The 13,296-nt window shown below is 33.8% G+C and overlaps 2 protein-coding genes across 3 annotated transcripts; both read right to left on the minus strand.

Moving 5' to 3' along the window:
• Window positions 1-755: 755 nt before the first annotated feature.
• LOC132314507 (transcription factor GTE8-like) lies at window positions 756-5,054 on the minus strand. 2 transcript variants are annotated; one of them, XM_059813367.1, is made up of 10 exons: window positions 4,918-5,054; window positions 3,346-3,993; window positions 2,992-3,211; window positions 2,854-2,906; window positions 2,674-2,746; window positions 2,508-2,591; window positions 2,283-2,401; window positions 2,108-2,174; window positions 1,372-1,493; window positions 756-1,267 (listed from the first exon to the last, which is right to left on the minus strand). In XM_059813367.1, exons 2-10 carry the CDS (start codon window positions 3,973-3,975, stop codon window positions 1,103-1,105), a joined length of 1,533 nt encoding a protein of 510 aa, XP_059669350.1. In that variant the 5' UTR covers window positions 3,976-3,993; window positions 4,918-5,054; the 3' UTR covers window positions 756-1,102. The 2 variants fall into 2 exon arrangements, with proteins under 2 accessions (XP_059669350.1, XP_059669354.1); XM_059813371.1 differs by having other exon boundaries at window positions 3,346-4,075.
• A 1,348-nt stretch (window positions 5,055-6,402) lies between these two features.
• Window positions 6,403-6,765, minus strand: LOC132280948 (uncharacterized). The gene has a single exon (XM_059782698.1). It carries the CDS (start codon window positions 6,763-6,765, stop codon window positions 6,403-6,405), a length of 363 nt encoding a protein of 120 aa, XP_059638681.1.
• Window positions 6,766-13,296: the final 6,531 nt, after the last annotated feature.

Below are 13,296 nucleotides of genomic sequence, written 5' to 3' on the forward strand. Positions count from 1 at the left end.
TGAATACCAAAAAAATTACAAAAAATGTTTTTATATTAAATTTATTAATTTTTGGGTCTCACGGGGAAGAGAGAACGTGAAAACAGAGGAGAGAGAAACGGGGAAGAGAGAATATGAGAGTGAAACATGGGATTAGAGAATAGGAGGAGAGACAAAAATGAGAATAGAGAGATCAACGGAAAATATTAATAATATATTAATATATAACAGAAAATATTAAGATTAATATTATTACAAAAAATATTATTAATAATATGAAAACTTCTACTATTCTAGTAACATTAATAATATTATTATTATTATGATTGTTGAATATTAAAATGAAAAAAAAAATTCGTTCTTACATTAAAATTTTGATTTCAACCATTTAGAACTCCTAAACTTCCAATAATATTAATAATTATTACTATTATGATTGTTGAATACCAAAAAAAAAATGTTTATAATATTTTTTTTATAAAGGAAAGAGAAAAACACACTTAAATTGAGTGTCCAAACGATTTAATTTTAGTAGATCTCCTTGAAGGGTTTAATGAATTTAGGCATAAATTGTCACCCCTAGTTTTAAAATAGCAGCAATAAAGAAGAAAACATTAAATTACAACCTTACAAGTCACCATGAAAATTCAAAATGCAACAGACCTTATAAAATTGAGACCAGATTGTGATGGTTTGTGACCGCAGCTTAAGACCGTACTATATATAATATTTGTATCAAAATCAAATAGTAGTAGGGACAGGGAAAAGCAGACGCATAATCTGAAAAATGGTAAACATCAACTTTGCATTGACAATACAACAGAGTCATGGATATGAAACTCAATGGAAGCCCCCTCTTCAGGCTATAGCTATATATTATAAACAGTTTCTAATATCCCTAAATCCAGATACATCCCCTCTCAAAAAATGGAGATGAGAACGGGAAGGAGGCCCCACCTAATAAGTTCCACTCATCATCTATATTGCTACACTTTTTTTGCCTCATCTAAAATCCTTCACTGAGAAGATCATTTACATCCAACCTTTTTTTTCCCACTCCACTAAACAAGAATATACAATCAGAGTTGGTGAAAATCACAGACGAAAGAAAGAGTTTTCAGATTTATGAATATATATCCTCGTTCTCACCCACCAGGTACTCCTCCTTTATATACAAACCGAGCTGTTCCAACGCATTACAGAAGCGACCAAATGGCGAACACCCACAAAGCATCTCAAGTTCTTTAAAGATCTTCAAATTTTCATCAATCTCCACGCTCTTCTCTATCTGAATGTGGGTAAGATTTACAACAGGTAAGATCCCTTTTGTAATAAAGGTGTCTCAACAAATTTGAACATCTACATGAAAGAGATACTGAGACATAGACATACCTTCTCTAGTTCAAGTCGGGCAGCTTCTCTTTCTCTCTCCAGCTGCATTTTGAGTTCAGCTTTTGCTCTTAGTCGCGAGGCAGCTTCAGCAGCCTTGATTTCAGCTTGAATTCTTAACACCTCTGTGAACAGTAAAATTACCAGTTCAAAAACAAAGTTGCAGAACTTTCTATAGCTTTTCCATAAAAAGAGAAGCACCTCATAGTAAGAACAAAAATGAATAAAAACTCCAATAAAAATAATATGATAGGATGAATTAATGCTGCCAAAGTTGATTAGATCACAGATTTCATGTTCTCGTCTAGCCTCCATCCCTTAACGCACGCACAAGAGAGAGAGAGAGAGAGAGAGAGAGATAAATGTTTATCGAGTCCATGTGTCTTAGGATTTGGGTATTTGATAAACCAGGCACTTAAAAGGTCCTCACATCCTACTTTAACATTTTCCTTGTCCCAATTCTGTTCTGTTCTATTCTATTTGTAATACCATCATAATACACTTCAAATTTCGTTTCATCAATTCCCAACCAGCTTGAAATAGATTAAAGAATTAAATATTTTGTGCATGATAGGTCAATAACCACCCTCTAGACCTTCAAATTTTCACTCAAATCTAAGAAGAAATGTCATTATTATATTAAAAAGGGAGAATTATGTGTTAGCTCAGTAGCACATACAAATATATAATACTGAAAGCATATATCTATTTATAGACAGGTACGAAGTTCATTTAATACCTTCATGCTGCATTCTTTTCATTTTTTCCTTCTCCTGCCTCATTTTTAACACATCAGCTTTACCACCCTGAGATCAATGACAAACTTAGTAAGCAACACTGCATGCTCGACCACTATACTACTTCTAACTTTGCTAGAAATAACTATCATAATTCTGCACATCAAAATTCATTACATGATTTAAATGTCCCTTCTGTTCTGCTCTCAAGATAGTATCTGCAAAGCGACTCTTTAGCATTGCATGACGGAGAGCCTTCTTTGGTGACAGTTGGACATCAATAAGTGGTGTGCAAGCTAAACCAAATGAACAAACAGCGGAAATGCAAGGATGTATATATGAGTATATGAGTGGTTGCATTTAAAAACACTTAAGTCAGACATAACTTACAAACAAACTAACCTTCTCCAGAAGCAGAAGTAGTAGCAAGTGTCGAAAGTTGTGGACTAGAACAAAATTTTTCTTCATCCAAAGCACTTGCGGCCCCTTTAAATAATTTCAGATGTCAAGTCAATTCTTAGATTACCAAGAAACAACAGGTAAAATATCAGTTAATACAAATCCTTACCATCAGAATCTGATTTGCTCATCTGGGATGATGTGCTCATCAGGGATGATGTGCTCATTTGTACCTCGCAGTCCTAGATTTATATACAAAGATTTCTACTCATATTTGAATAGCAAGCAAATCAAATATAATAAATCTCGTTATAAATCCATGACATGAACAAAATACTGAGATATGTACCGTTCTACAAGCATCATGATGATCTTGTTCCAATGATTTCTCTGAAGACAAATCTGTACCAAAAGCAAGATTGGAATTAAGTCAGTCAACTACTGGAAATCCAGAGTAGAGAAGCAGCATGAGAAAATATCAACTAACCACTTGAAGATGAACAGACAAAATCATTTTGACGTCCACATTGGCATCTCACACTGCCACATGCACATTTGGAGACAGCCAATGAAGGTTTGATATTGTTGGAACCTGAAGCACTTCTAGTACCCGTAACAGAAATTGTATTCTGCCACTTCATACCATTGTGGAACATCTTCCCTGAAGATTGGAACCTGCCATTTCCTTTCATTTTAGTAGGCTCCGCCTGTGTAAAGAAGAGAGATGGTCAAATAGATAATACATTTAAGAACCCAAACCAACACGAAGTTTTAGAACCAACTGCAAAAAACTAAAAGGTAAAAGTAATTTTGATATGGTAATCACCCGAAAATTACTTACTTTTGCTGCTCTTATCTCCAAAGAACTCCTATTCTGCCCTAAAACATCAATATTCTTTGGTCTTTCACTTGAAATAAACATTTGTTCATCTCTTTTGCTCTTACAATTCCATTTTGCCTCCAAGCACTTCCATCCTGAATTAAACATATTGTCTAAATCCTTGGCCATGAGATGAACATAGTTGTCTGGAGGATTATACAGCATGGCGTTGGAAAAGGTCAGTTTGACATCAGAAGCAAACTCTTCAGCGCTGGAATACAAATTCTTCTCCAGTTTGGTCTTTATCGTTCCCAAATCCATGGGTTCAGAAACTATAGAAAAGTAATCAGGAATATTCAATTTATCAGGATCCACTGGCTGATTGAAAGGCCAGGCAGATGGATTAGTCGTCAATTTCTTCAGAATGGTAGAACACTGCTGTGACACGCTCTGATCTATCTTCTGCCTCTTCACCTTTTGACTTTCTACCAATCCTGGAGGTCTTCGCATGTGACAGCCTGGTTCCGACAACTTCACCTTTAAGACAGCCTGCTGGCCAAAGTTGCATCGAGTCGTAGATTCAGTCTTAGTTTGTTTGGATTCAGTTTTGATCCTCAACTTCCTCATTACTATAGTTTCAGCAGCAAACATAGCTGGAAACTACAAAAACTGAAGAGGAACAGAGTTCAGATTTCCAGATCAACTCTCATACACCATAATCATTGACCTAAAGAAAGCAATGCACAAATCACTGCAACAAAATGTGCTTCATATTAACAGAGAACAATCATTAATGCAGGACTAAACACACTTCATTTATTCGCAATGCCTTCATAAATACTATGTTTTTTTCACTCTCAAAAAATTAGGACAAAAGAATTAATAGGAAACATTAAAGAACCAGTAATTAACGATAACCTAAAATTAGTCCTTAAATCCAATTCCAAATATCGCATGAATTTCAATTCGTTGATGCAGTCTATATAAACGTAAAATTAACGCTAACCTTCACAAATACTTCGTTTTTTCACTCTCAAAAAAATTAGGACAAAAGAATTAATACGAAACATTAAAGAACCAGTAATTAGGGATAACCTAAAATTAGTCCTTAAATCCAATTCCAAATATCGCATGAATTTCAATTCGTTGATGCAGTCTATATAAACGTAAAATTAACGCTAACCTTCATAAATACTTTGTTTTTTTCACTCTCAAAAAAATTAGGACAAAAGAATTAATACGAAACATTAAAGAACCAGTAATTAGGGATAACCTAAAATTAGTCCTTAAATCCAATTCCAAATATCGCATGAATTTCAATTCGTTGATGCATCAAATTAACACTAACCTTCATACATACTTTGCTTTTTTCACTCTCAAAAAAATTAGGACAAAAGAATTAATACGGAACCAGTAATTAGGGATAACCTAAAATTAGTCCTTAAATCCAATTCCAAATATCGCATGAATTTCAATTCGTTGATGCAGTAGTTTATATAAACGTAAAATTAACACTAACCTAAAATAAATATAAAAGAATTAATAGGAAACATTAAAGAACCAGTAATTAGGGATAAGGTTTGAAGAACTTACCAGAATCTAAGAAGAACAGCAAAAGCTTTGATTCGTCGATCGATTGGTTGCAAAGAGGAGAAGCGAAAGCGAGTATTGATCGTCACTGTGTGTGTGAGTTGGAGAAAAGACCACGAACCGATCGATAGGTTTTAGTGTAGGGCAAGTTATATTCCGCGACCAAAATGGGCCTGCAGCGGCCTGGGGGAAAGTGGGCGGGCCCACATCGCGGAATACTGCGAGCCGGAGCCCGATAGGTTTTTTTTTTTTTTTTTTCCTTCCTGCCTTTAGCAAAACGACGACGTTTTTCCTGAAGGTTTTTTTGTTTTTTTTAAACTAAGGCACTGTTGCAGCTCTTTTTTTTGGAAAAGCCCAAAAATAGGTTATTTTGAGCTCATTTTTTTTTTTTTTTTAATAAAATAAAATTCATTCAATAAAAAATATATTGTTTAGGCATTGCTTGTCCAAAAAAAAAAATTATTTGGGCCAAAAATAAATAATTTTTTTTTTGCTTTAAATTTTAAATTGCTGCCATAAACAATGCATTTGGCTGTTACAACGCTATTTGGCTGATACAAATAGTGCCTTAACGGCTATAATTTTTTTAAAAAAAAAAGTTTAAAAAATTCAATTTTGTAAGACTTTCTTTAAAAAAAAAACAATTAAAATTTCATTTTCTTATTCCGATAGGATTTTGTAATCATTATTTTCTTATTCCAATTCATTATTTTTAATCTTAAAAAATCATTACATAATAAAAATTCTAGTATACGAAATGTCATAATATCTAAAAAGCAAACAAAATGCAACATAAATTAAACATCTTCATCACAATAGTGGTTCCATAAAATTTTCCATCAAATCATTCATCAACCGTTTATTTGTCTCTTTGTTGCAAATATAAAGTTGGCGAGATAATATGTGTGCCGCTAAAATCGATGGGCAATGACTTAAAGTCGGAATCGAGATTGCATCCTCCGGTGGTGGAGTCCATTTTCCAACATTTGTGTGACGCTCATCTTCAATGATAAAATTGTGAAGGATGATGCACGTTCTCATTATGAGGCGCAAGTCATCTTTTTCCCAATAACGCACTGGTCCTTGCGTTATTGCCCACTTGATCTGTAATACCCCCAAAGCTCGTTCCATATCTTTTTTGCATGTCTTTTGTCGTTGAGTAAACAATTTTTCTTTTCCAGTGGTTGGGTGTGGGGTAGTCTGCATCAAAGTTGTCCACTTAGAATATATACCATCAGATAAGTAATAACTTACTCTATAGTGATGTCTATTCACTATATAATTAACCGAAGGTAATTGGTCATTGACGATACCGTTGAGTACCGAGGAATGATCCAACATATTTATATCATTATGTGAACTCGGCATTCTAAAGAATGCATGTCAGATTCATAAATCTTATAAGGCAACTACTTCCAATATGAGAGTATTCTTACTAGAGCGTCCCCTATATGTGTTGTACCACTCCACTGGGCAATTATTCCACTCCTAGTGCATACAGTCAATAGAACCAAGCATATATAGGAATCCTATCTGCTCCCCTTCTTCAAGCAGACGTGTTATGTCGGTTTCGTTGGGTGGGCGCATATACTCCTCTGCATACACAACAATAATAGCATTACAAAATGCCTTCAAGCATTTAATGGCAGTGCTCTCGCCCATTTTAATATACTCATCATAATGATTGGCTGCACAACCATATGTGAGTATACGAACAGCAGTTGTTATTTTCTGTATAGAAGATAATCCCAGACGACCAGTCACATCCTTTTTTTGGACAAAGTAGTCATCATAAGCTTTGACATCATTAAGGATACAAAGAAAAAGTTTTCGTCGCATCCTGAATCGCATGTGAAAGTACTCTAATGGATATGCGTAATTCTCGTTGAACTAGTCTTCATTAGCTAATAATGGCTTCCCTCTTAGTCATGATGAATCTATTGTTTCTTATTATAGACTTGAAATACTTGCTTAATTATCTCTGGCCTCACTGAATTTATTATTTCATAGAATTCATCTTGATCTCGTTGAATCAATGCGGCAATAAAGTCATCTTCCGAAGAGCATGACGGGGAAAATGAAGAATTAGAGTCTGCCAAAAGAAAAACTTGTGATGACGAAATCATTGAAATTTCAAAATTAAAAAAGATGGATAATGATATTTTGCTACAATGGAGAGAGATGAATGTAGTGATGATTTTCACATGAGCAAATGAATATTCAATATATAAGATGAAAAATATAGCCGTTAGGAAAAGTCAAAAAAAATTAATAATAAAAAATTTAATTTAATTAATTTTAATTTTAATTTTTTTTTTAAGAAGGAAAATTTGGAGAGCCTAATGGAGTACATGTTTCTGGAGAGATGTATTTCTTGGAATTGCTAATGTGGCTCTTAAAAAAGCTGAAGTGACAGTTTTAGAAATTTAAAATCCAGAAAGGCTGGTGCAGATGACCGAAGCTGGGACACAATTATGTCATGTACTTCGGCTTCAATGAAACGCTATGATGGTGAAAAGACGTATTTAGTCAGTGAAATGCTTGGGTACCAAGTAACATATTTGTAATTATTTTTAATTTTTTTAAAAAAAAAAATTTGACCGAAATGACTATCTGTAATTGTTTTATTTTCAGAATTTAACCCTATGCAATTACTACATAATTGTTATTGCCTACTGGATTTTTTGATTTAGTTTTGACAATAAAATTATTTACTTTTATTGCTAATTTTACAATAATATAATTTAATATGATATTACCATATTTGATAATAGTAACTTTATTAAGGAAGGGGTATAATTATCATTATAAGTAAAATGGACAAAATTATCTAATAAAAAAAATTACCTAAAATATTCAACCTCTATTCAAAACGCATCCTACTGAACTAAACTGAACTAAATTTGATAACCATTAAAATCGCTTCTAATAATTACCAAACACATTTAAACGCAATTTTTTAAAATAAAAATGCTTTTAGACAGTAAATAAGAAATCCCAAACTTGTATATTTTACCTGAACGTAACTTTTTAGTGTTGCACCAAGCAATATTGTCCCTGAATAAACACAAGGAAGGAAAAAGAAAATTATTCAGTATGCCAAAAAAATATATTATAATATTAGTTATGAGATGCAATAAAAAAAATTAAAAATACACTTAAAAATGGTAAAAATATGATTTCACTTATTATCAAAAATATGTACAAAGCAAATTACAAATTAGGAGTGCAACTTACAGACCCAATATATAAAAGTGTAACCCAAGCTTAAGGCCCAGCCAGACCCAATAAGATACCCCAATTAGAGCTTAATCTGACCTTATTTTTATCACTTGAGCTAGGGCTTGATTTGTTTTTGTTATTATATATATATATATATATATATATATATATATATATATTTGTGTGTGTGTGTGTGTGTAGTTGTATCAAGTTGTACAAGCCCAAGAATCAAACTAAGAAAATTTAATCAAACTAAGTGTTGTAGGCATGTGATATTAATGGGATGTGTGGCCTCAATGGCTGCTAATTTCTCATGTTTTTGTAAGCTTTTGAGGAAAAATAATAACAATAATAAATCGTAGGAAGTTAAAAGTTTAGATATTTTTCTTTTATTCGATTCTCATGCAGTTGTTAACGGGTCCACCAATTGAGAGAGAGAAAGTAGACTTTTCATATGGCAAATTACGACTCGACTCACCAACACGATTCGAACACAATACGAGATAAGCGGGTTTGGGTTAATTTTAAATGAATTTGAGTCATAAATGGGTTGACACGATTAACTCTTTTACTTAACTGTATTGGATTAAGGTTGACATGTTCAACCCGTGTAACTCGTTTAAATCAACGTGTTATAATCGTGAATATGACATATGTAATATGTTACCTGTTTAAACCTCATTATTATAGATAGTTAAGTCATTTCAACATAAACCTTGTCTATGCCTTATGATTTTTCTTCTTATTTTAAATATTTGGATTAATTGTGACAAATTTTTCACATTTACCCGTTTAATAAACGAATTGGGTTAGTGTTGAAGGTTCTTAACACGATTATTAGATGAGTTGGGTTTGGGTACTAAACGAGTTGGGTTAATATTGAAGGTTCTTGACATGATTATTAAATGGGTTGGGTTTGAATTTATCTGCTTAGTATAACAACCTTACATCAATACGATTATGACTACGAACACAAATTACCAAGCCTAACTCTCCATCACTACTCCAAAGCAATTTTTTATTTTTTTTATTTATTTATTTTATTTTTGTAATTAGGATGTTCATACTTCAATGTTAGAGAAACTCATGGTGCCAGAAAGCTTGGGATCCTCTTTGCAGACAAGGGGGTAGGAGCAGCATCCACAACTAGCCGATGAATATTATACTAGTGCTTTTCGTTATTTATTATTATTTTTTTCTTGATTAATTCACAATACATCATCTTCTTTTTTTCTCACACAATACATCACATACACGACCTTTTTTTTGGGGGGGGGGGGGGGGGGAAAGGTTTTTATACACAACCAGTTGAGTAAACATTTATTAAGAAATTTCAGCAATAATACAAAACGTAGAATTTAAATGCAACAATGATTACAATATAATCTCCTTCAAAATTTACCCCCAACTTTCCTTCACTGGGAGAAGAAAAAGGACACCCAATTCCCCACTGGACCAAAAAAAAAAAAGGCAGATAAGCAAATTCTGCCAACAAACTTGCTAATGAATAAGATTCTAGCAAAGGTTCTCTTGAATTGATATGAATACGATAATAATAGTACAATCCCAACCCAGAATGCTTCCAATTCCATTTGGGACCTGTTTTTTTGATGAAAATAAAGACAACAAAAAGAGTTTCATAAGAATAAAGGGTTCATAACATTCAATGAGAGGTTTGAATCAATCTGATACAGCAACCAAAGCTTTATAACAGAAAAGTTGATAGTGTAATTTTAAAATATTGCCACCTTATGTGCCCTCAAATAAACTAGTGTTTACAGAAAGAGCTGTATCTGTTGTAATGTTAGTAGGGTCAACATGTCCTATTTGGAATCTAAAGCAAGTGTGCAGAAAAATCAAAAGCTAGTTGATTACTTACCGATATGAATAGGTCACGCTTAAATATTTCGATCAACAAAGAGCGATAGACTCATCAAAAAGGTCAAAAATAACATGGCATGTATTCGACGAGAGCTTTTGGTTTTGATGACCAAATTCTGTTAAAATAAAATCGTATCAGTTAGAAGGAAATGAGCCATCTATGATGTAAAGGTAAATATTCAGAATGAACCTACAATAATAAATAGAGGAGAAGCAATGGTCAAATATCCAACTATAAACAATAAAGGAAAGAAAAAAAAAAAAAAAAAACCTTTTTCTCTGTATTAGCACACAATTCACGAGTTTACACAAGTTCTCTTTATTGGAGAAAATACACGTACATACCTAGCTGGCCTATTTAATAATTTCCTATTTTACAGCATTTGACCAATATTCTATTTACAGAAAATATTCTTCAAATATTATATTTACAGCTAATAATATTTGGAGTATTACTACCAAATCTTTCCTTTTCAACACTCCCCCTCAAGCTGGTTTGAAGATATCCTCCATAATCAGCTTGCCAATTAGTCGGTCGAACTGTCTTGTAGGAAGTCCCTTTGTAAGCACATCTGCAACTTGCTTGGTAGTAGGAATGTATGGCATATAGATTAATCCATTTTCGAGCTGTTCCTTGATGAAGTGTTTGTCTACTTCCACGTGCTTTGTTCTGTCATGAAGCACTAGATTGTGAGCAATCGAAATAGCAGCTTTATTGTCACAGTACAATTTCATAGGTAATGGATTAGAGACCTTTAATTCATCCAATAGTCTCTTAATCCATAACACCTCACAAATTCCATAAGCAACTAATCTAAACTCGGCCTCTGCGCTGCTTCTCGCTATTACATTCTGTTTTTTACTCCGCCAGGTGACAAGGTTACCTCCAACAAAGGTGCAGTAGCCAGAAGTTGACCGTCTATCAATAGCACACCCAGCCCAATCTGCATCAGTATAGGCTTCAACTTGCAAATGCCCACGGTTTTTTAACAATAGACCTCTTCCAGGGGTCCCCTTTAGGTATCTTAGAATTCTGTACACTGCATCAAAGTGTTCTCTTCCAGGTGAATGCATGAACTGGCTAACCATGCTAATTGCAAAAGCTATATCTGGACGTGTATGTGACAAGTAGATCAGTCTTCCAACAAGTCTTTGATGCTGCTCTCTATTTAGAACTTCTTCATCTTTAGAATGCTACAGCTTAAGGTTGGGCTCAATGGGTGTCTCGACTAGTTTACATCCTAGCAGACCTGTCTCACTAAGTAAATCAAGAACATATTTACATTGATTCACAAATATACCTTCTTTGGATCTAGCAAACTCCATTCCAAGAAAGTATTTTAATGCATCCAAATCCTTGATCTCAAAGTCAGCTGCAAGTCTTTTTTTCAGTCTCTCCAATTCTTCATTGTCATTACCTATCAAGACTATATCATCCACATAGACAATTAACACTGCAACCTTACCTTCTCTACTGTGTTTGTAGAACATGGTATGGTCAGCTTGGCTCTGACAGTAGCCACAATTCTTCACAGCTCTTCAAAATCTCTCAAACCAAGCTCTAGGGGACTGTTTGAGACCATATAAAGATTTCTTCAGTCTACAGACTTTATTAGGTCCCAATTTTCCCTCAAACCCAGGTCGTAGATTCATAAAGACCTCCTCCTTAAGATCTCCATTTAAAAAAGCATTTTTTACATCTAACTGGTGTAATGGCCAGCTAAAATTCACAGCTAAAGATAACAAAATTCTGATTGAGTTTATCTTGGCTACAGGAGCAAAAGTTTCTTGATAATTAATTCCATAGGTCTGGGTGAACCCTTTTGCTACTAGTCTTTCCTTGTACCTCTCTATGCTACCATCAGCTTTACATTTCACCGTAAAGACCCACTTGCAGCCTACTGTTCTTTTCTCCTTAGGTAAATCAATTATCTCCCAAGTACCACTTCTTCTAAGAGCATTCATCTCTTCCATCACTGCTAACTTCCAATTCGGATCATCAAGAACTTTCTGAATGTTTCTCGGGACAAACAAGTGTGAGATTTTTGAGGCAAAAACTCTATGAGTATGAGAGAGTTTTTCATAAGAAAGGTATTTGGCAATGGGATATTTTAGATTTGGATATTTAATTCGAATGCCTTTCCTAACAGCTATAGGAATATCGAGGTCTGATAGTTCTTAAGTAGGAGAAACAATAGGAACTGAAGATGAGTTAGGATCAGAATTACCTATGATATCTGGAAGTCCAGTTCCCGGAGATTGAGATTGATCAATTCCAAGAGGAATAGGCTGACTTCGACTCTTTTGATGAAATATTCTCCGAGTATAAACCAGAGGCTCAGTATTGGGAACTTTTGTGCCCGGTTGTAGTGATTCTTCCCCTGTTTCAGATACAATAATGTTTGGCACTATTTGACTAGGATTTTCTTCATTGTTTTCATTGGTTTTATCACATTGTTCCTGATTTTGAATTTCGGGAACAACAGTAGGACGAGGTGAAGGAGTCAAAATCACATTTGGTAAAGGAGTAGGAGATAAATCCCAAAAATTTTCTTCCATCACCTCATTCTCCCCCTGAAGAGAATTTTTGGGAAAGTAGGATTTATTTTCAAAGAAAGAGACATCCATACTTACATAAAATTTTCTTGTTTGGGGATTATAACACTTATATCCCTTTTGATTAGAAGCATACCCTATGAAAACACATTTTTCAGCTCGAGGATCAAGTTTGGACTGAGTATTATTGGGTATATGAACAAAAGCTATGCAGCCAAAAACCTATAGAGGTAAATCTGAGTATATCCTTGATAATGGAAAAGTTCTTTTGAAACATTCTAATGACATGCTATATTTTAAACCACGTGAAGGCATTCTATTAATCAAATACGAAGCTGTTAAAATAGCTTCCCCCCAAAGATATTTTGGAACATTCATTGAAAACATTATAGCACGAGCCACTTCAAGTAAATGTTTATTTTTTCTTTTAGCAATTTCATTTTGTTGAGGGGTATCCACACACGTAGACCGATGATGAATACCCTTTTCTTTAAAAAAACTCCCCAAAATTTCATTAAAATACTTGGTTCCATTATCGGTGTGAAAAATACTAATTTTTGCTTGAAACTGAGTTTCAACCATTATGTAAAAATCCTTAAAAAAATTTCCAACCTCAGACTTTTCATTCATCAAATAAACCCAATATAAACGGGTATGATCATCTATAAAAGTAACAAACCATTTTTTCCTAGAGATAGTAGTGACTCTTGAAGGTCCCCAAAC

The sequence above is a fragment of the Cornus florida genome, unplaced genomic scaffold (assembly GCF_030987335.1).
Source record: "Cornus florida cultivar Cherokee Brave unplaced genomic scaffold, ASM3098733v1 CherokeeBrave_3.0.0_Hap2_Chr01, whole genome shotgun sequence".
NCBI lineage: Eukaryota > Viridiplantae > Streptophyta > Magnoliopsida > Cornales > Cornaceae > Cornus > Cornus florida.

Excerpts from the sequence above, each read along its gene's own strand:
- LOC132314507 (XM_059813367.1), bottom strand. The coding sequence starts at position 3,975 with ATGTTTGCTGCTGAAACTATAGTAATGAGGAAGTTGAGGATCAAAACT. Across the intron at positions 3,212-3,345 it reads TGGAGATAAGAGCAGCAAAA|GCGGAGCCTACTAAAATGAA; the intron begins GTAAGTAATTTT and ends TTCTTTACACAG. Across the intron at positions 2,592-2,673 it reads GAGCAAATCAGATTCTGATG|GGGCCGCAAGTGCTTTGGAT; the intron begins GTAAGGATTTGT and ends AATTATTTAAAG.
- LOC132280948 (XM_059782698.1), bottom strand. The coding sequence starts at position 6,765 with ATGCGATTCAGGATGCGACGAAAACTTTTTCTTTGTATCCTTAATGAT.